Source organism: Rhinichthys klamathensis, unplaced genomic scaffold, assembly GCF_029890125.1.
Source record: "Rhinichthys klamathensis goyatoka isolate OS25496 unplaced genomic scaffold, OSU_Roscu_1.1 h1tg000256l_1, whole genome shotgun sequence".
NCBI classification, from domain to species: Eukaryota; Metazoa; Chordata; class Actinopteri; order Cypriniformes; family Leuciscidae; genus Rhinichthys; species Rhinichthys klamathensis.
Window position 1 is genome coordinate 1,073,960 of NW_026606778.1, and position 24,794 is coordinate 1,098,753.

The following is a 24,794-nucleotide window of genomic DNA, read 5'->3' on the forward strand; positions in this document are numbered from 1 at the left end:
TATTACAGTTAGAGTTGCATTGCAGTTTCACTGGCATATACAGTTGCATACAGGGCTCTTTTTTGATCGGTGGCCATATTGTTGATTCACTTGATAGATTTATAAATCTGATTCAGTTTAAGGCTATAACTTTTACAGAGAATGTACATATTAATGCATTTCACAACTTTTGTCATTTTGAATATCTGACCGCAAAACCATGCAAAAGACACCAACCCTCCCACCCCTCATGCACACACAATATTACATGATAAATGATATAATTCCAATTACAAAAACAAATTAAATATGATCTGGATTAGATACAATATAATTCATGCAAACATCATGCAAAACTATTATCTTTGAGGAACATATATTAATTGTGAATTATATTTAAAAGCAACACTATGCAAGGAACTAGTTTGAAAAGGTTATTCATTGCTGCACAGTTTGTATGAAAACACGCCAACAGGCCCATAATCCACCATGGTTAAAGTAAGTCAAAAAAAGACATATTTCCGTTACGATTGAGTACTGCTATAGTATGCATATGCAGAGGAAAAAAAATAATATCACATACATACTTATGAAGATCTTTGTACAGACATGAGTTTATCCTCTATGGAGCCACATGCTGAACTCCTGCAGGAAAGACAGTGGCGGTAAAAGAAATGGCTCCGGGGTGGCCCACTGGCACAGCACATTTTAGGAGTCTCATTAGTACACACTATTAAACACTCACTAACATCATTAAATCAAGTAAAGGAGAGCTCTACTAATGAGCTGATGAGAATCAGGTGCAGTGCCAGGGACCCACCAAAGCCAGTGCTGAGAAACACTGTGCTTACATGCAATACATTTCATCTGGCACACCATATTATCCCATACTGAAAAAAAATCTTCTGTACGTGTATAATGTGCAATACAGACTATTTTTATAACACAATTAGAATTCCATTTCATTAGGTAGGTCTATCCATGTAATTTTGCAAAACACCCACATTTTCACCTACATAAACTATTAATGTTCTGTGGAAAAATGCGGCAGCGTTTGCAATGTAAAAAGAAATACATTCGCTTGGATTAAAACAGTGCAGTTTCCTTGATGTTTAATGCGTTTTCCTGGATTAAGCACCACTGTTTGGTTTCATTTCTTTATGCAAAATCCAGTGTGTTCCTTCATACAGAGCACTGAACAAAACATTTGTTTCATAGAGCCTGAAGTATAGATTTATAAACTTATATGATTAATTGGCAAACTATGTATGATTTATTGGCAAATTATATTAAATAAAATGTATGGAAAACTAAAAATAATAAAAAATAAATAATAAAAAATAAATCTATATAATCTAAATATCTATACATTCAGAGGAACTGAGCTTACTGTCCAAAGCCCTTATTTCTCAGTGCAGTTGTTACGTCTGTAAACGGTTTAGTAAACGTTGTTACTAAGAAAATATACATGAAATATTTGTTTAAATATTTCTTAATCTATTATATCTTGACCTATTCCTCCCTTCCTTCTGACAGAAAACAGTGGAATGCTTTGAATTAGCACCCCATCAAAATGAGGTAATGTACCTTATATATAAAAGATTGTATGATCTTAGTATCCTGAACCCCACTGTAGTGTTCAGAAAGGAAGAAAGTTGGTTCATTACTTCCTGTCAGTGCTGTCTGGACAAACTATACGCAAATCCATGGTATCAATTAAAAGATGGATAGCCTTAAGATAATATTTAATGCAATGTTTGCGACCTCTGTTCTTCTAGAAACAAACTTTGTTGCATTATTTTCCTGTAATCACTGTAAAGCTGCTTTGAAACAATCTGTGTTGTAAAAAGCGCTATATAAATAAAGGTGACTTGACTTTAAAAATTCGAGAAAGAAGTTTTCCAAGAAGTTCGAAATCCAGGAAGTAACTCAAATCTCTTTCACGTTTCTAGGTCGTTGTTGATGTAATGCTGTAGGACCTACTGTGAACCTCTATGCTGCATTACATTAGCAGGTTCCTCAGTCTTCAGAGGTCTGTCCTCCACTGGCTTTGCCATGTTGTTTAACGTCAGACTCAGAGGTTTGGCTGGACTCACCACAGCGGCGGTGAAAAGGGGAAGAACGGATACTGAGTATCATCCTCATCCACAAAGAAACACTGGAAGTAGGGAATGTCCTCTGTAGTGGAAATAAAATTAGAGGCTGTTTTTAGGATTATTTTTTGGGAATAGCACATACAGAGAAAAAAAAAAAAAAAGTACAGTGAACAGACTTTTGTCTCTGACTTTGAAATATTTCTGTTGTCAAGATGGTTCATAAAATTAAAATGAGATTGCTTTAAAAAAAAAACAAGCACATAATATGGTTTGATTATAATGCAGATAAAGCTTCACCATGTTCTTGAGTACAAACTTGATATAGTGAAAACGTAAACAAAAACGTACCCTCCTCTATCTCTGGAATATCTTTGGTGACATCAGGTTCTACTACAGTAAAAAAAAAAAACATTTTTTAAATTTTAATCTTATTTTACACATCACACACACACACACGTTTTATGGAGACCTTCCACAGACATAATTGTTATACTGTCCAAACTTTATATTCTATCCCCTAATCCCAAATTTACCAATCACAGAACAGAAACAGACACAGACACACGCACACGCATATCTTACCTTTTACTTCCTTGTCTATGACAGCTTCCTTCTCAGTTGGCTGGACTACTGATTAGAGAACATTCAAAATATCAGGTAAAATGTACATGGGAGGGGTTGTAAATAGTACAATATGTTGCCCAGAATACGTGGACTTCACATTATACCCTAACTGCTTAACTATTAAATTGGAAAAACAAGCAAATACAAAAAAGCATACATTAAAAACATACAAGGCCAAGGCACTCGAGGATTAAAAAAACATACCTTTTTCTTTGACATGCTCAGGTTCTAAAAAAAAAAAAAAAAAAAAAAGGAAAATAGCTGTATTAAAAGTACCCTAAAGCATACTTTATGCATTCCTTTTTACTGGGAAGCAGATTCCTGTTCATTATGTGCTGGATTGCTCGGTGGGATTAATACTTTCAATATTTCTTCTCAAGCAATATCTGATTACAATTCATGTGTACAAATATATTTTTAGCAAGTATGTAGATGAAAAGATTTCTATACTCCTGAATGAATTATTATATACTAGCCAACTATCATATTATCAACTATTAATGTTATGTCTGTTAATGAATATATGAAATTATTATTATTCTTGGAGTGTAAAAATACAGAACTATTGCTGAAATGAAGAATAACATTGTTAAAAGTCTGTTAGTAAATAATCTTTCTATGCAATCAGCCATAGTACCTTTCTGTAAAGGTTCCTTAACTTCTTTGACTTTTTCACGGGTGATTTCTAGCATCAGGAAATATTTTTATTTAATAAACACTGACACAAAAACAACAATGTGTCTTTTTACTTTATCCCTTACGAAACTAGGAGAAAGTCAATGTGTTAGATGAGTTTTTACAAAATACATAAATTTTTAGGAGTAAATAATACATTTTACCTTTCTTTTTGGGCTCTGGTCTGATCTTAGCTTTTGGAGCCTCTTTGTCTAGCATAGAAAAATGAATGTGGAAAATTTAATGTGGATATAAATAATCTTTTTTTTTATTATAAAAATGCACTTCTGATTTTGGTCTTAATTGCCCACAAAATCAAAGCATTCATAAATTTGCTTAAAGAAATTCGGTCAATTAACATAAATATATATTATACCTGGTGATCTGCTGAAGTTTTCTGACATACCTTTCTTTGCAAGTGCTGGTTTAGTGACGTTTTTCAATGCATCACTTTCTGTGTTGAGGAGAAGAAAAACTTTGCTAAGCTGAATGCAAGCTTCCATTTCATAACTGATCAAAGAGAGCTGGATATAATTTACACTCATCTTGTACTGTATACATGCAAAGTACAGAGCTGACGAAAAGACAATATGGATAAAAAGTACATAAAAGACTACATAAAAACTAGAAGTGCAAAATGTATAATATTCTAATATTGCTCTTACGAAGCTTCGATTTCATTAAAGCTGCAGTCCGTAGCTTTTCCTCTTTGTCACCATCTCTCTGTTCGAAATCTGTAACTGCAGTGATTCGCGGAATTATCATCTTTACGTGGGTTGTAAATCGGCATGAAACGGCGCGGATGAACACAGTGTTTTGAGGCGAGTGGTGCTGTCAGTCACCGCGCTGTGTGGATACTGTCATACAGAATCACAGATTCACTTTTTGAAAGTTTGACCAACATAAGTATTTTCATAAGAAAATGTTTTCTGAACAAGTAAGTAACATCCATTTTTGTTCTGACCAACTAAGGGGGAAAAAGCATTCGACATGATAAGCTTCGTTAGATTTAATCAGCGCGATTTACAGCAACCGTGCAAATTATAGCCTACTTTGTTCTCAAATTGTTCATGTTAACAACATCACATCAGCATTGCGTGACTAATGTTAAATTTAATGTGTTTTATGGTTACCTGTGTAGTTCAGAATTCATATTCTCCATAATAGCAAAACGAGAAAGGCACAACAAAGGAAACTCCATAACTGTGTGAATTAAGAAAACGTCCTGTTACACGATTGAACTATTGAAATGTCTTACTTGTTCAGCAGAAAAAAGCCGTCTCTTCTTCCGTTTTGAACCCCTTCAAAACACGGAGTTCACGCACTTTTCAAAAGCCCCGCCGATGTTTAAATCCTTGTGTTCGCATGAGACGGTTTCTTTCTCTTTCTCTAGCCACCTTAAATCCGAAGTACGAAGTCTTTTGGGTTTTATAACTGCTGAATCTCCAGTTGACACTGATGATTGTTGTTTGGATCTTTCTGGATGCCATAAGTTTAATCATGTAAAGTGCTGCGAGAAAAGCCTATACATCTAAACATCTCGTCACGCGCAGTATAGCCGGCTAGCCGAAACTCCTTCTTTATGTGTACGGGTGTGACGAAATGACGCAAAGACATGCTCGAATTTCCCGCGGAAACCCACCAGTACCACTGGAATTAAAATCATTATTACAAGCTAACCGTTTTGAATCTAGCTATGGCAAGCAGATAGTTTTGACCACTGGCAGAATAAGTTTTTTTTAATATAATTATTTTGGATTATTTTTAACTTAAAAAAGCTACAGACTGCAGCTTTAACAAATTATCAACTTTCAAAAGAAACAAATATCACTGAGAATAAACAAGTAAAATAATAGGTTGGATAATAGAATGATTGCCCATTACCTTTTTTTAAATGTGCTGCCTTTGTAACGTTCATCAGAGCATCACGATCTATAAAAGAAAAAGTTTCACTCACTCTCAGCATGTGAACATTGAAGAGGGAATCACACTTTATATAAAAACTTGTGAGCCTGGTTTCACAGACAGAGGTTAGATTAAGCCAGGATTAGGCCTTTTCAGTTCAATTAGGACATTTAAGTGGCTTTTATAAACGTGTCTTAGAAAATATACATTACTGGTGTGCATCCTGAGACAAAACAATGGCACTGACATATTTGAAGATATATCCGTGCAAGTGGCTTTCAGTTAAAACAGCTCAAACATGCATTTTAGTCTAGGCTTAAGACTTGTATGTACAGTCTGGTTCCTGTTTAGCTGTAGTTCGATGACTATAATTCATGACTAGCTTGTGAAATTGAAACATTTTGATACCTTTTTTTGCTTTTTCCTTGGAGACCGCTGGTTTTACTTTCACACTGACAGTCTCCAGCTCTGTAAAAGAAACAAGCAGCACGTAAAACAAGAAATCATTTGTAATGTTAGCTTTACTTTAAATTATAATTGAGGGAAATACAAGTATGATAGTCAAAATTCTAAATATTTCTAGCATGGATGAAATACCTTTCATTGTTCTGTTGTCCATCCGTAAAAGTGTAATTTGATTTTGAGTGGACTCCAGATCACTCTTCATTTCACCAATGTCCTTCCTCATTAAATCCAGAAGAGACAGTTTTTGGTTGATGGAGTTCAGGAGCTCCACATCCAGACCGATAAGACCAACATCATCTGTGTGTTCACAAGTGTTTTGAAATAATTTGTGTAATGATCTGTGGCCATTCAGACAGGCTCTTATCAGTTACACTTTATTTTTTATAACTATGCAACTAACTCTCATTAGAGTATTAGTAGACTGTTAGGTTAGGGTTAGTAGAATAGGTTGACGTGCAAAGTGACTTATCGCAAAGACTTTAGATATACAAAGACGTTGCACTCATATTACTATAAAAAGGAGAAAGAGCAACACGCAATATGGATGGTCCAGCCTGAAAAAAGCATTTTTTTTGTCATGATTTGAACGTTTAGTACGGTAACTAAATTTATGAGACAGTTGTTGTCAGATTTTATTGGCGCATTCAAATATGAAATTTAATCGTACGCTTGATGAACAGCTTTGGAGAATTTGATGATTCCCCATTTAAAGTGATAGCAGCTGTATTTGCTTGACTGAAATAGCAGCCCAAGAGGCGTTTCAAAGATGGTCGCCGAGTGAAATGACTTGCCTTAAAGGAACTTTGCTTATAGTCAGTAGAATGTCTGTTGAGTGACCATCAAAATAAAGTGTTAGCAGATATTAAAGGATTAGTTCACTTTAAAATGAAAATTAGCCCATGTAAACTCACCCTCAAGCCATCCTAGGTGTATATGACTTTCTTCTTTCAGACGAATACAATCACAGTTATATAAAAAAATATCCTGGCTCTTCCAAGTTTTATAATGGCAGTGGATTGCAACCAACAGATTGAAGCTCAAAAACATGCATCCATCCCATAGATATAAACACAAGATGTCGCCTTGGGGTTCTAAACATGTGTCAAAACCGCCGCCATCTTGGAACAGGGGTCTTGTCATAGGAAGTAGCTAGGTAACGCTGAATTCATGGATGATGCCGGACTTTTGTGCAGCGTATGGATGTTTACACGAACGAAATCTAAAAACCAGACAGCAAGGAATTACATTTCACAAGATTGTGAAATTTTGTAAAAAATGTCTGACCGTTGGAACGAACCAAAACAACTAGAAAATCGCATTCATGACGATTTATTTCCGTTAGACCTTTTCCTACATTGACGCTGATGAGGGGTTCCCCTGTTTCAAGATGGCGGCTCTATTGACGCATTCGTTCCAATGAACTGCCATAGCCAAGGCGACATCTAGTGTTTATATCTATGCATCCATCCATCGTAAACGAACTCCAAACTGCTCCTGTGGGTTAATAAAGGCCGTCTGAAGCAAAACGATGAATTTGTGTAAGAAAAATATTAATATTTAACACGTTACAAAGTAAAATTCTAGCTTCCAGCCAAACGCAGTCTACTTGCCCCTAATGCGCAACTTATGAAATTTATGATGTCAGAAGTAGTGTAGTGCGTCATGGCGTAGCGTAAATATCAGCAGTACGTCGCATTACTTGCACACTGTAAGTTGCGCTTTACACTTAAGTGGAATCCGTATGTTCGTTTGGCCGGAAGCTAGTTATTTTACTTACTTTATTTATACTTACTTAAAGCTTTAAAATTTCATTTTCTTACACAAACTCATCGTTTTGCTTCAGAAGGCCTTTATTAACCCCCTGGAGCCGTTTGGAGTTCGTTTATAATGGATGGATGCACGTTTTTGAGCTTCAATCTGTTGTTTGCAATCCACTGCCATTTTAAATCTTGGAAGAGCCAGGATATTTTTTAATATAACTCTGATTCTATTTGTCTGAAAGAAGAAAGTCATATACACCTAGGATGGCTTGAGGGTGAGTAAATCAAGGGCTAATTTTCATTTGAAAGTGAACTATTCCTTTAAGCACAAAGTCTAACTAATACTCTAATGGCTAATAGTTGAAATGTAGTTGCAAAGTTATTTATAGTTAATATAATGTCTAAAGTGGGCGATCGTAATGTAACTTTTGTGCAATTGATAAGAGGGTAACATGAGAATAAATTGTGTAAAAAAGGTTTTGAACATAATTACAAAAACAGTATAATTACAACATTTTCAAAAAAGACTTACCTTTTTTTGGTTCTGGTGCTGGTGCCTTTTCTTTAGCGACTGTAGGCTCTATATAAGAGTATTGTTTCATGTGATAATAATTTTATAGAAAAATCATATTACAGAAAGCAACACTACGTATATGCAGGATGATTTCATTTGCATTCATACCTCTCTTTACAGGAGCTCGCTTAACTTTCTCCTTGATGACTTCAGCCTCTGAAAAGGAAATGATGCAAAAAATATTTGGAGAATATAAATCAATTCATGTAAAATATACATTGTCTTTAAATTGGAGGTAAAATGTTGGTAACTCTTACCTTTCTTCTCAGGGGCTGGTTTAGCTTTCTCCTTGATGACTTCAGCCTCTATAATGTTGATAAAATAAAAACATACAGAATAAATAAAAAACTTAGTATAGCATAATATAAAATTCTGCTTGGTGTTAATTTAATACAGTAAATCAAACCTTTCTTCTCGGGGGCTGGTTTTACTTTCTCTTTGATGACTTCAGCCTCTAAAACAGCAATAATAATAATAATAATAACAGAATAAAACCTCTTTGCCTTATGGCTTGGCAAAAAATTGATGCCTGAAATAACCTTATTTCAGGAGGCTGAAACTTGATTTGCTAGAATAATCACAGTATACAGGAAAAATAGAAGCATATAAACTCATACCTTCCTTCAGGAGGGCTGGTTTAGCTTTTTCTTTAATGACTACAGCTTCTGAATTAGTGATGATGAAAAACATATTTAGAAAATGTAAAACACAGAACTAAGGAAAATTGTTATTGTTACAGCTTATTAAATAGCTGTAGTTTAATTTACCTTAAAGTTCATTCTAACATTCAAATGGCATTAATCTCACACACACACACAAAAATACCTTTCTTTGGTGCTGGCTTTGGCTTTTCCTTGGTTATTTCGGGTTCTGTAAAACATGGCAGTAAATTTTATGATAGCAAATTAAATAAATGGAAAAATTAAATTAAAACATCAACTAGATAGGTACCCTTTTCTTTAGGGACTGGTTTTGCCTCTTCCTTGGGAACCTTGACTGAAAAAGAGATTTGAAATAAGGATTTGTTTCTGAGAAAACCTTGAAATATGAAAACATGCATATGGTGTTCAGTTATGTATTCAAATTGGCAAATGTTAAAAGATAAACATAGATTATACTATATATTAATACCTTTCTTTGTAGGTTCTGGCACTGGTTCAGGTGCCTTTTCCTTACGAACTTCAGGCTCTGTAAAACAGCATTGATTCATGTGATGAATGATCGTACAGTGGGAAGCAACATCATTACAGGATGATTTCATTGACATCTATACCTTTCTTTACAGGAGCTGGTTTAACTTTCTCCTTGATGATTTCAGCCTCTACAGTGATGACAATATAACTTTTTTTAGAAGAAGAACACATTTTGGCTTAGGGATAATGTCAATTTAATAACAGACAACAGTAACTCAAACCTTTCTTCTCGGGGGCTGGTTTAGCTTTGACGACTTCAGCCTCTAAAATAATGATAATATAAAATATTTAAAATATTAGCATTATCTTAAAACTGGCCAAAATATATATATAATAAAATAACATTGTATAACAAAATAAATAACATTGTTCCCTTTCAAAGTGGAACTTTAATGGCGCGTCTGATATTGATGCTATGGTGAACGCCATCAGCACGACCGGTGTCTGAAGCATGTGTGACAAACACGAACATTTTTTGGCTGACGAGAGTTCATGACATCACAAGTAGAGTGCCCGTAAGTATAAAAGGCTGCTTGTAATACACAGCATCAGCTTTTTTGTTTTCAGGAGCCGCTTGTTTGTATGTGCGTGTAAAAGCTAATTAACACTGCACCGACAGTCGCAGACCAATGCCGTCAGTCCCCACATTACAGTGCGTAACTTATCAGACATTCTAATCCCGAGTAAGTATGTTCAATTGGCGAAAGCAAGCTCCGTCAGATGCCAACAGACTCCGATAAGGGTAACACACTGATCTTACAAAAACCCAATGAAGTGTCTGTTGCCGTCTTGTCTTGTCGGTGTGAATTGGCCTTAAGATAACACTCTTTTGGAGCGTGTTTGACTCCTGAGTAAACTGGATGCGCTCATTATGATGCATTCACGGTAAGAAGCTCTGTTCTTGTTTGATTCTCTCCCGATGGATAGAGTCTGCACAAGCACGTTCGGCTCTCGAGGGAGTTGGAGGCACTCATGGCAATGCATTCTCCCTTGATTCTCGATAGAGTGATAAGATTATAGTGTTTGCACGGAGTGCATTCGGCTCTTAAGGGAGTTGAATGCATTCTTTGTGATGCATTTGCTATGGAAAGCTCCACCCATGCTTGACTCCTCCGGCGTCCCACATATAAGTTGGTGAGCCTTTTTATTCCTCCTAGATCTCCATATTGAGGTGTCGAGATAATATTTCTTACGCTGAAGTTGGGGTCTGCCTTCATGGACCCGAGTGATAGGCACAGAGTATGGACCAGCTATCTTTTCTGGTCTAGAGCAATGCTGTGGTTCAGCAATTTCCCTCTGGGGCATAGGTCCAGGGTCGGATTGATAGGATGTAAAGGACCTCGTTATACGGACTCTACCTTATCATTCATGACCCCCTCCTGAGGGAGGGGCTTAAATCTGCCATTGCTGAATCAGCACAGAAATGGATCAGGTTTTGGTTAAAATCAGGAATCTGAAACTGCTCTTTCTGTCGCTTGTTTCATATTGTGCGCTGAGCAGTGCTTGATTGCTTTTGCATGCCGGTGCATTTTCGGTAAAGATATTTCAGATTAAGTTGTAGCATGGGCATATGTCTCAGGACATCCTGCCCACCTTACATGCCCCCCAAGATGAGAGTGGCATTGATCAGTGATTGTGAGTAGAGGTTGATTGTCTCTGGCATTTCTATTACTCTGCTCTGATATGCTGAAATATCTTTTACCAGGGTTGTGCTGTATTCTGCCCTATGTTAGGATCTAAAGTAGAGTTATACACTCCCCTATAGATGGTTACTTGGTAGATACCCCCTTAGGGTTGATGCAGGGTGAATGGAGTTATGTAAGGCAGTTTAGATTCCCTCTTCTTCGTTCACCTCCCTCCCCAACTACTGTTGGGTCTTGAATTAGGATGTTTGGTCCCCTATGAATGGGTGATTTATAGGCCCTCTCTAGTATGACCCAGGTTCAAGAACCTGACAAGTAGAGGTAGACTGCCTAAGGGGCATCCCTCCTGGTTATCTATTGCATGCTATAGTTTGCACTGGAGTAAAATGCTAGCTATAGCATGTACTGGAGAAGTGCCTATATGTAAGTCAGGGTTGAGCTGCTCTCCTTCAGTGTACTTGGGTTTTTATATAAACTCCCCTCCGGCCTCCTTGGGGTTGGCGTATGCTGAATGAGAGTTATTGGCAAACTAAAGAAGCAGCAGACTGCCTTTCTCTTGTCTGGAACATATCTCCCCTATGGATGGCCCTAAGGGTTGATGCTACATGAATAGAGTTATGTAGGCAAATCTAAGAAGCAGAGGAAGTTTGTCGACGGTGCTTCCCTCCTTGTTATCTGTCACATACTATGGTCTAGAGCTAAAAGACAAAGACGAAGCACTAGCTATAGCGGGTCTTAAGTAGAGTGCCTTTACTCTAGGCAGGGTATGAGCTGCTCTCCCCCAGTGTTCTGTGGTCTTTAATTAGGGCCTAAACTCCCCTGTGGCTCCCTTGGGGTTTAGAGTCGGAGTAATGAGATTTACTGAGCACACTGCATTATACCTTGCTCTCATTTTCCTCCCTTTCCTGAGTACGAGAAGTACAAGCATGGCGTGAGCACTCTCCCCCAATTGCTCTACGGTATTTAAGTAGACCTGGAGCTCCCTTGCAGTTTCCCTAGGGGTTGAGTTTTGATGGCGAATGTCTTATTATATTATGCCGCTCTCATACTTGCATCTGTTCTGATGAAGTTGAGTGTTGCATTCTCCCCCTGGAAGTTGTGGGAATATCGAAGGTCCTTTGGTCTCCGTTTGGTCGGCTACTCTCTAAGGGCTTTGTCAAGGTAAAAAGAGGCTGACATAGCTCACTTTTTTCTTAGAGCTCTGCTCTTGGGGCCTTATAAGGCTGACGCCTGTCCCACAAGGGGAAGAGGAAGGTTGAAAGGGCCGGGACTTCCCTTGCTATAGAGCATAGAAGCTTCCATCTTCTACAATTGGAAGATATTGGCTTAGGGAGTAGTGCCACTATACAGTCTATATGAGTCATTTTGGATGCGCCCTTGGGGTTGACGCGTTCCGACTCCGTCTAAGTAATCTGTAGAGTCAATTTATGCTATGCCCATTATGTTCATGCATACGTCTAGGTTTCGTATGTAACCCTGGTTCCCTGAGAAGGGGAATGAGATACCATATCTCGTTGTCATGTCTATGGCTTGCCTGCACGTCTCCATCAGACAAAAGATTTGATGACGTGTATTACAGGCACCCTTTTATAATTATACCTTTTATATTTAGTGCCAATATCAGACGTGCCATCTCATTCCCCTTCTCAGGGAACCAGGGTTTCATACGTAACATAGACATTTTTCAAATATAAACTGCTCTACCTTTCTTTGTTGCTGGCTTTGGCTTTTCTTTAGTTTTACAGGTGCTGCAAAATATGGGGGTTTAACTGATATTTTTGAATATCAGGCAGATATTTCAGTTTCAAGCAATGACATTACCCTCATTTTTACCATGGGGAAATCTCACCTTTTTTTGGTGCCAGTTCAGGGGCCTTTTCTTTAGTAACTTCAGGCTCTATAAAACAGTTTTAATTCATGTAATGAGTAATCATCATACATCATAAAAACAACAGCACATGCAGGATTTCGTTGATATCCATACCTTTTTTTACAGGAGCTGGTTTAACTTTCCTTTTGATGACTTCATCTTCTAAAATATCTAAAATATTAAGAGAATGAGAAAAACTTGATTTGAGTAAATTTGAGCTTGGTCTTTAACTTGAAATCACACATCAAGCTATGTTAAGTAACCCTTACCTTTCTTCTCAAGAGCTGGCTTAGGTTTCTTCTTGAAGATTTCGGCCTCTGAAATGTTGATAATATTAAATAAAAAGATTATTAGCATGATCTTAAAGTTTCTTTAACCTGCTCTTTGATGACTTCAACTTCTAAAATGATGATAATATAAAATAATTAAAGCATTAGCATTATCTTAAAACTATCCAAAACAGAAATATTTTTTGACATTGTTTTTCAAAAATAAATTGCACTACCTTTCTTTGGTGCAGGCTTTGGCTTTTCTTTGGATGACTCAGGAGCTGCAAGACATGAGGGCTTAACTTTGGTACATTTTTAGAGTATCAGGTAGATATTTCAGTTTCAAGCATGCCTAACAATGAAGTCTAACACCTTTTTAACCTCATTAGCCTTTGAAATGTTGAGTTACATAAATCTCTAAAAAAAAATAAACAAATTTGGGGCCAGTTCAGGTGCCTTTTCTTTTACAACTTCAGGCTCTATAAAAGTTATAATTCATTAATATAATAATAATTATCACACAGCAGAAAACAACACATACAGGACAATTGCATTGATATCTATACCTTTCTTTACAGGAGCTTGTTTAATTTTCTTTTTGATTACTTCAGAAATAATGAAGATATGTAGAGAAAAAAATTATCATCGTCATCGAATTTGAGTAAATTTGAGTTTCGTCTTTATCTTCAGAATGAAAGCACACATTAAGCCACAATAACCGTAACTCTTACCTTTCTTCTCAGGAGCCGTCTTAGGTCTCTCCTTGATGATTTTAGCTTCTAAAATGTTGATAATATTAAATAAAAAGGTTTTTTTTAGCATGATCTTATATTTTCCTAAAGAATCTTTTTATTACATTTTAAAGTAAATCAAACCTTTCTTCTCAGGGGCTGGTTTTACTTTCTCTTTGGCGACTCCAGCTTCTGAAATTGTGAAAATGTTTACATATTTAGAAGTAACTAAATACATATAATAGAGTATTAAAGTACAACTCAATTTACACAGTTACATTAAAGCGCATCTTATCTGCTTGTGTTTAGAAAAAATCAAAATCTGAAAAAAAAATCCCACCTCTTTTGGGTTTTGGTTCAGGAGTCTTTTCTTTAGAAACTTCAGGCTCTATAAAACAGTATTTTTTCATGTGATACTTGAATCACTATACAGCAGGAAGGCAACATTACACACAGTGATTTCATTAACATCCATACCTTTCTTTGCAGGAGCTGGTTTAACTTTCTCTTTGATGACTTCAGCCTCTGATATGGCAATGATATTATATAGAGATTGTAAAATATCTTCAATTCATAAGAATAGAATCTTAGATTTATCCTTAACACCGGATAAAATCACACAATGTAAAAAAAACAACAACAATTTTTTTTTACCTTTCTTCTCAGGGGCTGTTTTAGCTTTCTCCTTGATGACTTCAGCCTCTAAAAAGACAATTTTGTTTACTGTGAAATTTTTTGTTTTCTTTAAATTACATATTATCTGCTTGTGTTGGGATTAAAAAAACTCACCTCTTTTTGGTTTTGGTTCAAGTGCCTTTCCTTTGGAAACTTCAGACTCTATAAAACAATATTTTTTTCCATGTGATACTTGAATTACTATACAGTGGGAAAGCAACAGTACACACATTGTGATTTCATTGTCATCCATACGGTACCTTTCTTTACAGGAGCTGGTTTAACTTTCTCCTTGATGACTTCAGCCTCTGAAATGGCAATGATAATATTTAGAGACTGTAAGAAATCTTAAATGTATGAATCTTAACTTCATCTTTAACACAGGAAAAAAAAAAATCACACATTGAAAAAAAAAAGCCAACTTTTACCTTTCTTCTCAGAGGCTGGTTTAACTTTCTCTTTAACTTCAGCCTCTGAAAAGAAAATATTGTAAAATTATTTTGTGGGGAAAATAATTTCTTTAGCATAATTTTAGTCTTTTTCTTACAAATAAAGTAAAATTAACCGATAAAACAGTAAATCAAACCTTTTTTCACAGGGGCTGGTTTTACTTTTTCTTTGACGACTTCAGCTTCTGATATGGCAATGATATTATATAGAGATTGTAAAATATCTTCAATTCATAAGAATATAATCTTAGATTTACCCTTAACACTGAATAATTTTTTTTTTTTTTTACCTTTCTTCTCAGGGGCTGGTTTAGCTTTCTCCTTGATGACTTCAGCCTCTATATTTTTATGGCATAACATATGAAGTGAAAGCATAAGGTTAACATTATCTTACAACAGAAATTGCCATTATTTTCACAAATGAATGCAAGTAAGCATACCTTTCTTTGGTGTTGGCTTGGGTTTTTCTTTAATTATCTCAGGTTCTGCAAAGCAAAGAAGAGTTTAATGTTAAAAAAGCAGACATTTGTTGCATCTTCTCTCATGACATAATTTATCATAATGTTCTTTGTAATATTTATAAAAGCCAAGAAACAATTGAAATAGCAGTCACAAGTGTCTACAATCAAACAATTGGCATAACTTGCTACAGTATATGCATCAAGTCAAATCAAATCAAGAGGTCATATAAGATACAAACGTGAATTTTTAACTAGATGCTTAACCTTTTATTTCAGGGACTGGTTTCGCCTTTTCTTTTGCAACCTCGACTAAAAGGGATGACAACAAAAAAATATGAATATCATATGGAATAATATCATAATAAAAAATATCATATGGAATATAGCAAAAACTGTACAGTATATGAATACCTTTCTTTGTTGTTTCGGGTGCCTTTTCTTTAGAAATTTCAGGCTCTATAAAACAGCATTGTGTTGTGTTATAAATAAACATCATACAGTGGAAAACAACAGTATATGCCGGATGATTTGTTTGACATCCATACCTTTCTTTGCAGGAGCTGGTTTAACTTTCTCCTTGATGACTTCAGCCTCTGAAATGGCAATGATAATATTTAGAGACTGTAAAAAATCTTACATTTATGAATCTTAACTTCATCTTTAACACTGAAAAAAAATCACACACTGAAAGAAAAAAAAAGGCAACTCTTACCTTTCTTCTCAGAGGCTGGTTTAACTTTCACTTTAACTTCAGCCTCTGAAAAGAAAACAATGTAAAATTATTTTGTGGGGAAAAGAATTTCTTTAGCATTATTTTAGTCTTTTTCTTACAAATAAAGTAAAATTAACAGATAACAGTAAATCAAACCTTTTTTCACAAGAGCTGATTTTACTTTTTCTTTGATGGCTTCAGCTTCTAAAATGAAATGATTATATAAAAGCATTAGCATGATCTTAAAACTGACCAGGGATTTTTTTTGGTCTTATTCTTATTGATAAATTGGAGTACCTTTCTTTGGTGCTGGCTTTGGTTTGTCTTTAATTTGATCAGGTACTGAAAAACATGAGAGTTTAACTTTAGAACTTTAACTTTAAATAGCAGATTTAATGTTGTGTAATGTAAGTTAACCTGTAAGTTTTCAAATATCCTGTAATAAACATATTGGTAACTTTAGCAAAGCAAGCGAAACAAGTCATAATTGTCAACATTTGCTACGGTGCTGATTAATCAGCAATATTAGGTAATATACTAGATGTTTACCTTTTTCTTTAGAGACTAGTTTTGTCTTTTCCTTTGGAACTTCAACTGAAAGGGATTAGAAGATAAATAAGGATGTTTCAGAGCAAAACTTACTAAATGAAAACATATATATGACATTCAAGTATTCAAAATTGCACACACATATAATACCTCTCTTTGCAGGTTCAGGTGCCTTTTCTTTAGGAACCTTCGGCTCTATAAAATCGTATGGTTTGGTGTGATAAATGATCATCATACATTATTAAAGCAACAATATAAGCAGATTATTTAATTCAATGTATACCTTTTATTACAGGAGCTGGTTTAACTTTCTCCTTTATGACTTCAGCCTCTGAAAAGAAATTATGTGAGAATATTTAGAAAAATTATATCTTATCTTTTTTGTGAGAAAACATGAATTTGATCTTTCACTTAGGGGTTTAAGCACACATGAAATTATAGCTTCTACCTTTTTTCTTAGGGGCTGGTTTGGCTTTTTCCTTGATGACTTCAACCTCTAAAATGTTGATAAAATAAAAACATTTAAACATTATAGTAGTGTAATATAACATTTATGCTTATTGTTATCTTGATTGTTAACACAGTAACCCAAACCTTTCAACTTAGGGGCTGGTTTAGCTTTTTCTTTGACAGCTTCAGGCTCTACAAAACAGAAAACAGAAAGATATTTCAGTTTCATAGTGTCAAACAATGAAGCTCTTCACATTTTTTTGTTGTTGCTATGATTAGATTTACAGTGTTCTAGAAGGCCTGTAGGAAAACCGAACCTCTTTTGGGTTTCGGTTCAGGAGCCTTTTCTTTAGAAACTTCAGGGTTTATAAAACAGTATTTTTTTTGCATGTGATAAATGATCATAATAATGTCAAAATCAGTAATTCCATCCACACCTTTCTTTATAGGAGCTGGTTTAACTTTCTCCTTGATGATTGCAGCCTCTGAAAAAGGTAATCATGTAAAAATATTTAGAGAATACATATACATACATTCTATATATATATGTGTGTGTGTATATATTGTTTAAAAGTTTTAAATCCTTATAGAAATTGTACACAACTGTTTTCAACATTGATTATAATAATAAAGGTTTCTAAAGCACTAAATCAGCAAATTAGAATGATTTCTGACGGATCATGTGACACTTTAGACTGGAGTAATGATGCTGAAAATTCAGCTTTGACATCACAGGAATAAATTGCATTTTAAAATATATTCAAATAGAAAAAGGTTATTTTAAATTGTAAAAATGTTTCACAATATTACTGTATTTGCTGTAATTTAGGTCAAATAAATGCAGCTTTGGTAAGCAGAAGAGACTTCTTTTAAAAATCTTACTGATCTAACTAAACTTTTGAATGGTAGTGTATATTATGTTTTTGGCAAAATATCAATTGGATTTTTTAGTTTGGGTGAAAGCACACATGAAATTATAACTTTTACCTTTCTTCTCAGTGGCTGGTTTAGCTTTTTCCTTGACTTCAGCCTCTAAAATGTTGATAATATAAAACATTTTAACATCACATTTTATTTTGCTTAGAAATGTAACAGAAGAAAAAATGTGCTTAGAAGAAACAAACCTTTCTTCTCAGGGGCTGGTTTAGCTTTCTCCTTGATGACTTCAGCCTCTATATTTTTATGGCATAACATATGAAGTGAAAGCATAAGGTTAACATTATCTTACAACAGAAATTGTCATTATTTTCACAAATGAATGCAAGTAAGCATACCTTTCTTTGGTGTTGGCTTGGGTTTTTCTTTAATTATCTCAGGTTCTGCAAAGCAAAGAAGAGTTTAATGTTAAAAAAGCAGACATTTGTTGCATCTTCTCTCATGACATAATTTATCATATCATTTATCATGTTCTTTGTAATATTTATAAAAGCCAAGAAACTATTTAAATAGCAGTCACAAGTGGCTACAATCAAACAATTGGCATAACTTGCTACAGTATATGCATCAAGTCAAATCAAATCAAGAGGTCATATAAGATACAAACGTGAATTTTGAACTAGATGCTTAACCTTTTATTTCAGGGACTGGTTTCGCCTTTTCTTTTGCAACCTCGACTAAAAGGGATGACAACAAAAAAATATGATTTGTTTCCATCATATGGAATATAGCAAAAACTGTACAGTATATGAATACCTTTCTTTGTTGTTTCGGGTGCCTTTTCTTTAGAAATTTCAGGCTCTATAAAACAGCATTGTGTTGTGTTATAAATAAACATCATACAGTGGAAAACAACAGTATATGCCGGATGATTTGTTTGACATCCATACCTTTCTTTGCAGGAGCTGGTTTAACTTTTTCCTTGATGACTTCAGCCTCTGAAATGATAAAATTACAAATATGTTTAGAGAAAGAATAACATTTTGATAATGACAAATCATCAATCAACACAGTAAGTCAAACCTTTCTTCTCAGGGACTGGTTTAGCTTTCTCTTTAGTAACTTCGGGCTCTACAAAACAAAACAAAAAGAAAGGAATTTCAATCATGTCAAATAATGCAGTTCCCTTTCGAGGGAACTCGTGCTGCGTCGATGACGCTTTGGGAACGCCCCTGCGTGAACGCCCCTGCTCCTTCTGTCTCACCCCCACCCAGAGATTTGGAACCATGGGTTTGGCCTCTGAGGGGGCCCAACTCAAAGATGCTTGTCTCTCAACCGAGGTTGTAAAGACCATCTTACACTCCAGAGCTCCAGCCACGAGGAAACTTTATGCCTTGAAGTGGAAAGTTTTCACTTCTTGGTGTCATCAGCGTCAGTGGGATCCGGTTAACTGCTGAGTTGGTACAGTGCTTGAGTTCTTGCAAGACCGCCTTTCTTCAGGGTTATGCCCATCCACCCTAAAGGTTTACATGCCGGCCATAGTGGCTTACCATGCCCAGGGGGGTAATACATCATAGGGTAGAGACCCCCTGATTATTCGTTTTCTCTGTGGTACTTTAAGGCTGAGGCCTGCAACTCGTATTCGGGTTCCGGCTTGGGACCTGGCTATAGTCCTAGAGGGCCTATCTGCGGCTCCCTTTTAGCCCCTCGAATCAGTTTCAGAAAAGTTTCTGACCTTCAGAGACCTTCAGGCCCTTTCAGTTTTTCCAGCCTGCCTTGAGTTTGCACTTGGGATGGTCAAGGCATTTTTATATCCTAAACAGGGCTACATCCCTAAAGTGCCGACCAACACTGGGGGGCCTATTGTGTTGCAAGCTTTCTGTTTTCCTCCTTTCACGACTCCAGACCAGGAAAGGCTGAATCTCCTCTGTCCAGTGCGAGCACTGGACACTTATGTCCACAGAGCTGCTCCGTGGAGAAAATCAGATCAGCTGTTTGTCTATTTTGGATCACCTAAGAAAGGTCTTCCAGCTTCTAAGCAGACGATCAGCAAGTGGATAGTCTAGGCCAGGGGTGTCCAAACTCGGTCCTGGAGGGCCACTGCCCGTTTAGCTCCAACTCCAACTAACGCACCTGAAACAGCTAATCAAGGTCTTGATTAGCTGTTGAAGGTCATTAGGCATGCTAAAAACTTACAAGCAGGTGTGTAGAGGCAAGTTGGAACTAAACTCTGCAGGACAGTGGCCCTCCAGGACCGAGTTTGGACACCCCTGGTCTAGGCTATTTCTATGCTTATGAGTCCTCTGGCCAGCTATCACCCTTGGTGGTCAGAGCTCACTCTACTAGGAGTATGGCGGCCTCTAAAGCCTTAATTTCAGGGGTTTCCCTACAAGAGGTGTGTGATGCATCGGGCTGGTCTTCCCCGCTCACATTTGTGAGGTTTTATAGCCTGGATCTGGTCGCTGCCCCAAGGTCTCAGGTGCTTATGACTTAGTTGCCAACAGTTTCTCATAACAGGCAATTGTAAGTACTGCGTTTGGGTATTCACGAGTTCACACTTACAAATGAGTCAGATAGAATAAATGGTATGCATATTTGGCGTGCTGTCCGAGGAGAGGGCTCCGGGCCGCGGTATTTGGCCCGAACCCAGAGTACTCCCCCCGTATTCCTGGCTGTGGAAGGAACAAGCCAAGAGTGAGGTGTCGGGGTGGTGGAGGGATGCTGAAAAACTGTCAAGGAATGTAGGTGAGTCAACTGAGTGCCTTTATACACTCACCGGCCACTTTATTAGGTACACCTGTCCAACTGCTCGTTAACACTTAATTTCTAAGCAGCCAATCACATGGCGGCAACTCAGTGCATTTAGGCATGTAGACATGGTCAAGACAATCTCCTGCAGTTCACACCGAGCATCAGTATGGGGAAGAAAGTTGATTTGAGTGACTTTGAACGTGGCATGATTGTTGGTGCCAGAAGGGCTGGTCTGAGTATTTCAGAAACTGCTAATCTACTGGGATTTTCACGCACAACCATCTCTAGGGTTTACAGAGAATGGTCCGAAAAAGAAAAAACATCCAGTGAGCGGCAGTTCTGTGGGCGGAAATGCCTTGTTGATGCCAGAGGTCAGAGGAGAATGGCCAGACTGGTTCGAGCTGATAGAAGGGCAACAGTGACTGAAATAACCACTCGTTACAACCGAGGTATGCAGCAAAGCATTGGTGAAGCCACAACACGCACAACCTTGAGGCGGATGGGCTACAACAGCAGAAGACTCCACCGGGTACCACTCATCTCCACTACAAATAGGAAAAAGAGGCTACAATTTGCAAGAGCTCACCAAAATTGAACAGTTGAAGACTGGAAAAATGTTGCCTGGTCTGATGAGTCTCGATTTCTGTTGAGACATTCAGATGTTAGAGTCAGAATTTGGCGTAAACAGAATGAGAACATGGAACCATCATGCCTTGTTACCACTGTGCAGGCTGGTGGTGGTGGTGTAATGGTGTGGGGGATGTTTTCCTGGCACACTTTAGGCCCCTTAGTGCCAATTGGGCATCGTTTAAATGCCACGGCCTACCTGAGCATTGTTTCTGACCATGTCCATCCCTTTATGGCCACCATGTACCCATCCTCTGATGGCTACTTCCACCATGTCACAAAGCTCTAATCATTTCAAATTGGTTTCTTGAACATGACAATGAGCTCACTGTACTAAAATGGCCTCCACAGTCACCAGATCTCAACCCAATAGAGCATCTTTGGGATGTGGTGGAATGGGAGATTCGCATCATGGATGTGCAGCCGAAAAATCTGCGGCAACTGTGTGATGCCATCATGTCAATATGGACCAAACTCCCTGAGGAATGCTTCCAGCACCTTGTTGAATCTATGCCACGAAGAATTGAGGCAGTTCTGAAGGCAAAAGGGGGTCCAACCCGTTACTAGCATGGGGTACCTAATAAAGTGGCCGGTGAGTGTATATGCTTCCTCTCATGCTGATGGGATAGTCATGATGATTGTTGATGAAGTTAATTGGATTGATTATTTGAACGTGCTCCTCCCGAACTTTGTTTAGTGAAACATAATTTATCGTTCCCAAAGCCTCATCGACGCAGCGCGAGTTCCCTCGAATGGGAACATCTCAGGTTACAACTGTAGCCCTACTTCCCTGAGAAGGGAACGAGACGCTGGGTCGCCCTGCCATACTTCCTGCATCCCTGTGATTTACTTGCTTCGGCTAATTCGAAGCTAATGCCGGTCAGACCGAATGTGCTTTTATCCTTTCCTGGTTGTGACGTCACCCGCCGCGAGGCTCACTCTCGCCATTGGACTAAGTTGACATACGTGCTTCAGACGCAATCACGCAGGGGCGTTCCCAAAGCGTCATCGACGCAGCGTCTCGTTCCCTTCTCAGGGAACTAGGGTTACAGTTGTAACCTGAGACATTCAATGCACATATAAATGCACATACAGTATGTGGGGAGACATTTCACCTTTTTTGGGTTTTGGTTCAGGAGCCTTTTCTTTGGCAACTTCAGGCTCTATAAAAACAGTTTAAAATTGATCTGATGTGATTGATCATACAGCGGAAAGCGACTGCATATGTAGGATATGATTTCATTTCATTCACCTTTCTTCACAGGAACTGGTTTAACTTTCTCCTTGATGACTTCAGCCTCTGAAATGAGAATGGTTTAAAAATCTTTAGATATTGTAAATGTCTTCTTTGCATTATCTTAAAATTTATGATACCAAAAAATGAAATCACTCATGAAGCTAAGTTAATGGTAACTCTTACCTTTCTTCTCAGGGGGTGGCTTAGCTTTCTCCTTAACAACTTCAGCCTCTGAAATGATGACCATTATATAAAAATACTTAGAGGAAGCCAAAGAAATAATTTTGCATAATATTACATTTTGCTTGGAGGAAACATTTTAAATATTAACATAGTAAGTCAAACCTTTCTTCTCAAGGGCTGGTTTAGCTTTATCTTTGACGACTTCAGCCTCTGCAATGATGATAATATAAAATATGAAGACAAACCAGTTCTATTCTATTTTGCACTAAAAAACAAAAGATCAGTGTTATCTTAAAAACTAGCTAAAATATAGCTTTCATTTATATCTATACCTTTCTTTACAGGAGCTGTTTTCTCCTTGATGACTTCAGCCTCTGAAATGGCAATGATGTAAAAATATTTAGGTTTTAAAAGATTTATTATCTTTATAATTTTCTTTTAGTTTGAATTTTTTATATGAATACACTGGCTGGCTGGTAAAAGATATATATATCAATATATATGGGATACAATAATGTATTTTAGGATACATTACTGTTGTATGTGATGAATAATCATTCATTTCCATACCTTTCTTTACAGGAGCTGGTTTTGCTTTCTCCTTTAGGACTTCAGCCTCTGAAATTGTAATGATATAAAATGTTTAGAGGTATTGATTTTCTTTAATATTAAGAGTTTGTGGAAAACGTTTCTCAAAACAGTAACTCAAACCTTTCTTCTCAGGGGCTGGTTTGGATTTTTCTTTAATGACCTCAGCTTCTGAAATATGTGAAAATATAAAATATTTTTTAGAAACAAAAGTCATGAAACATAAGTTCCACAAGGAAGAAATTTTAATGATATGAATAATTATTAGACAAAAGCATTTATTGACATCCATACCTTTCTTTGCAGGAGCTGGTTTTGCTTTCTCCTTGACTTCAACCTCTGGAATGGCAATGTGGTGATTGTAAAAGATATTTTAAATATTATCTTTCGAATTTGTCTAGATAAAAATATTAACATGAACTCACCTTTTTTCTCAGGGGTTGGTTTAACTTTTTCCTTGATGACTTCAGCCTCTAAGATAATGATGATGCAAAACATATTTAGATTTTTTTTTGTTTAGTTTAATCATTTAATCAATTTGTTTAGTTTAATTTAAAATAGTAATTTAATTCTTAATACAGTGAGTCAAACCTTTCTTCCCAGGGGCTGGTTTAGCTTTCTCTTTAATGAGTTCAGCCTCTAAAATGTAAATAAAATAAAATGCAAACAATTAGCATTACCTTACAAAAGGCCAGTGGTAAAACCGTTTTAAGCATTATTCTCACTAATATTGAAAAAGTTTACCCTTCTTTGGTACAGGCTTAAGTTTTTCTTTGGTTATTTCCGGTGCTGCTGCAAAACACGAGGGTTTAACTTTAGAATTTGCAGATGTACAGATAAAATCAAGGCACTGCATTACATAATTAGTAAAAGTGATTTTGAATTAACAGGTAAACTCGATATGTACCTTTCTTTTCCGGGACTGTTTTTTCCTTTTCCTTTAGAACCTCAACTGAAAAGATATCACAAGTTAGATTGATATTTGTTTCTAAAAGCTTATATGAAAATATTTATAATAGGCATGCATTCAAATGCATTGATTTTAAAAGATAAACTTTAGCATATTAACACCTTTCCTAGTGGGTTCTGGTTTTGGTTCAGGTACCTTTTCTTTAGCAGCTTCAGACTCTCCGAGACAGTATCACATGATGAATGATCATCATGCAGTAAAAATTAAAAGTATATGATCATCTCATTCATATCTATACCTTTCTTTACAGGAGCTGCTTTAAGCTTCTCCTTGATGACTTCAGCCTCTGAAAATAATAACATTTAGAGATTGTAAATAGGTAAATGGGATTAGCGGAAACTGAAAGAAGCATGCATAAAATGGATCAAATCTAAAACGTTAATACAAATAGTAACTCTTACCTTTCTTCTCAGGGGCTGGTTTAGTTTTCTTCTTAATGATTTCAGCATCTAAAATGATCAAAATATATAGAAAAAGTGAAT

The 24,794-nt window shown here is 36.5% G+C and overlaps 1 protein-coding gene across 1 annotated transcript in view; it reads right to left on the reverse strand.

Annotated features, from left to right (window-relative positions):
- Positions 1 to 927: 927 nt before the first annotated feature.
- si:ch211-266g18.10 (titin) overlaps positions 928 to 24,794 on the reverse strand; it is a 49,361-nt gene continuing 25,494 nt past the window's right edge. Inside the window, exons 51-109 of the mRNA XM_056267165.1 lie at positions 24,714 to 24,761; positions 24,551 to 24,598; positions 24,414 to 24,470; positions 24,250 to 24,294; positions 24,087 to 24,134; positions 23,934 to 23,981; positions 23,768 to 23,815; positions 23,637 to 23,681; positions 23,466 to 23,513; positions 23,325 to 23,372; positions 23,087 to 23,128; positions 22,917 to 22,964; positions 22,755 to 22,802; positions 22,587 to 22,634; positions 22,450 to 22,497; positions 19,040 to 19,087; positions 18,907 to 18,954; positions 18,773 to 18,817; positions 18,649 to 18,693; positions 18,355 to 18,399; positions 18,205 to 18,252; positions 18,068 to 18,112; positions 17,518 to 17,565; positions 17,225 to 17,272; positions 17,079 to 17,126; positions 16,914 to 16,961; positions 16,781 to 16,825; positions 16,631 to 16,675; positions 16,379 to 16,423; positions 16,238 to 16,285; positions 16,082 to 16,126; positions 15,915 to 15,962; positions 15,781 to 15,825; positions 15,634 to 15,678; positions 15,349 to 15,393; positions 15,199 to 15,246; positions 15,046 to 15,132; positions 14,888 to 14,932; positions 14,720 to 14,767; positions 14,574 to 14,621; positions 14,439 to 14,486; positions 14,262 to 14,309; positions 13,054 to 13,101; positions 12,899 to 12,955; positions 12,764 to 12,811; positions 9,493 to 9,534; positions 9,352 to 9,399; positions 8,336 to 8,383; positions 8,187 to 8,234; positions 8,037 to 8,084; positions 5,877 to 6,041; positions 5,688 to 5,747; positions 5,259 to 5,306; positions 3,751 to 3,828; positions 3,539 to 3,586; positions 2,904 to 2,927; positions 2,657 to 2,705; positions 2,424 to 2,467; positions 928 to 2,157 (exon numbers count right to left, since the gene is read on the reverse strand). Of these exons, the coding sequence (XP_056123140.1) occupies positions 2,072 to 2,157; positions 2,424 to 2,467; positions 2,657 to 2,705; positions 2,904 to 2,927; positions 3,539 to 3,586; positions 3,751 to 3,828; positions 5,259 to 5,306; positions 5,688 to 5,747; positions 5,877 to 6,041; positions 8,037 to 8,084; positions 8,187 to 8,234; positions 8,336 to 8,383; positions 9,352 to 9,399; positions 9,493 to 9,534; positions 12,764 to 12,811; positions 12,899 to 12,955; positions 13,054 to 13,101; positions 14,262 to 14,309; positions 14,439 to 14,486; positions 14,574 to 14,621; positions 14,720 to 14,767; positions 14,888 to 14,932; positions 15,046 to 15,132; positions 15,199 to 15,246; positions 15,349 to 15,393; positions 15,634 to 15,678; positions 15,781 to 15,825; positions 15,915 to 15,962; positions 16,082 to 16,126; positions 16,238 to 16,285; positions 16,379 to 16,423; positions 16,631 to 16,675; positions 16,781 to 16,825; positions 16,914 to 16,961; positions 17,079 to 17,126; positions 17,225 to 17,272; positions 17,518 to 17,565; positions 18,068 to 18,112; positions 18,205 to 18,252; positions 18,355 to 18,399; positions 18,649 to 18,693; positions 18,773 to 18,817; positions 18,907 to 18,954; positions 19,040 to 19,087; positions 22,450 to 22,497; positions 22,587 to 22,634; positions 22,755 to 22,802; positions 22,917 to 22,964; positions 23,087 to 23,128; positions 23,325 to 23,372; positions 23,466 to 23,513; positions 23,637 to 23,681; positions 23,768 to 23,815; positions 23,934 to 23,981; positions 24,087 to 24,134; positions 24,250 to 24,294; positions 24,414 to 24,470; positions 24,551 to 24,598; positions 24,714 to 24,761 (3,005 nt within the window). The 3' untranslated portion in view covers positions 928 to 2,071. The remainder of the gene's footprint in view (positions 2,158 to 2,423; positions 2,468 to 2,656; positions 2,706 to 2,903; positions 2,928 to 3,538; positions 3,587 to 3,750; positions 3,829 to 5,258; positions 5,307 to 5,687; positions 5,748 to 5,876; positions 6,042 to 8,036; positions 8,085 to 8,186; positions 8,235 to 8,335; positions 8,384 to 9,351; positions 9,400 to 9,492; positions 9,535 to 12,763; positions 12,812 to 12,898; positions 12,956 to 13,053; positions 13,102 to 14,261; positions 14,310 to 14,438; positions 14,487 to 14,573; positions 14,622 to 14,719; positions 14,768 to 14,887; positions 14,933 to 15,045; positions 15,133 to 15,198; positions 15,247 to 15,348; positions 15,394 to 15,633; positions 15,679 to 15,780; positions 15,826 to 15,914; positions 15,963 to 16,081; positions 16,127 to 16,237; positions 16,286 to 16,378; positions 16,424 to 16,630; positions 16,676 to 16,780; positions 16,826 to 16,913; positions 16,962 to 17,078; positions 17,127 to 17,224; positions 17,273 to 17,517; positions 17,566 to 18,067; positions 18,113 to 18,204; positions 18,253 to 18,354; positions 18,400 to 18,648; positions 18,694 to 18,772; positions 18,818 to 18,906; positions 18,955 to 19,039; positions 19,088 to 22,449; positions 22,498 to 22,586; positions 22,635 to 22,754; positions 22,803 to 22,916; positions 22,965 to 23,086; positions 23,129 to 23,324; positions 23,373 to 23,465; positions 23,514 to 23,636; positions 23,682 to 23,767; positions 23,816 to 23,933; positions 23,982 to 24,086; positions 24,135 to 24,249; positions 24,295 to 24,413; positions 24,471 to 24,550; positions 24,599 to 24,713; positions 24,762 to 24,794) is intronic.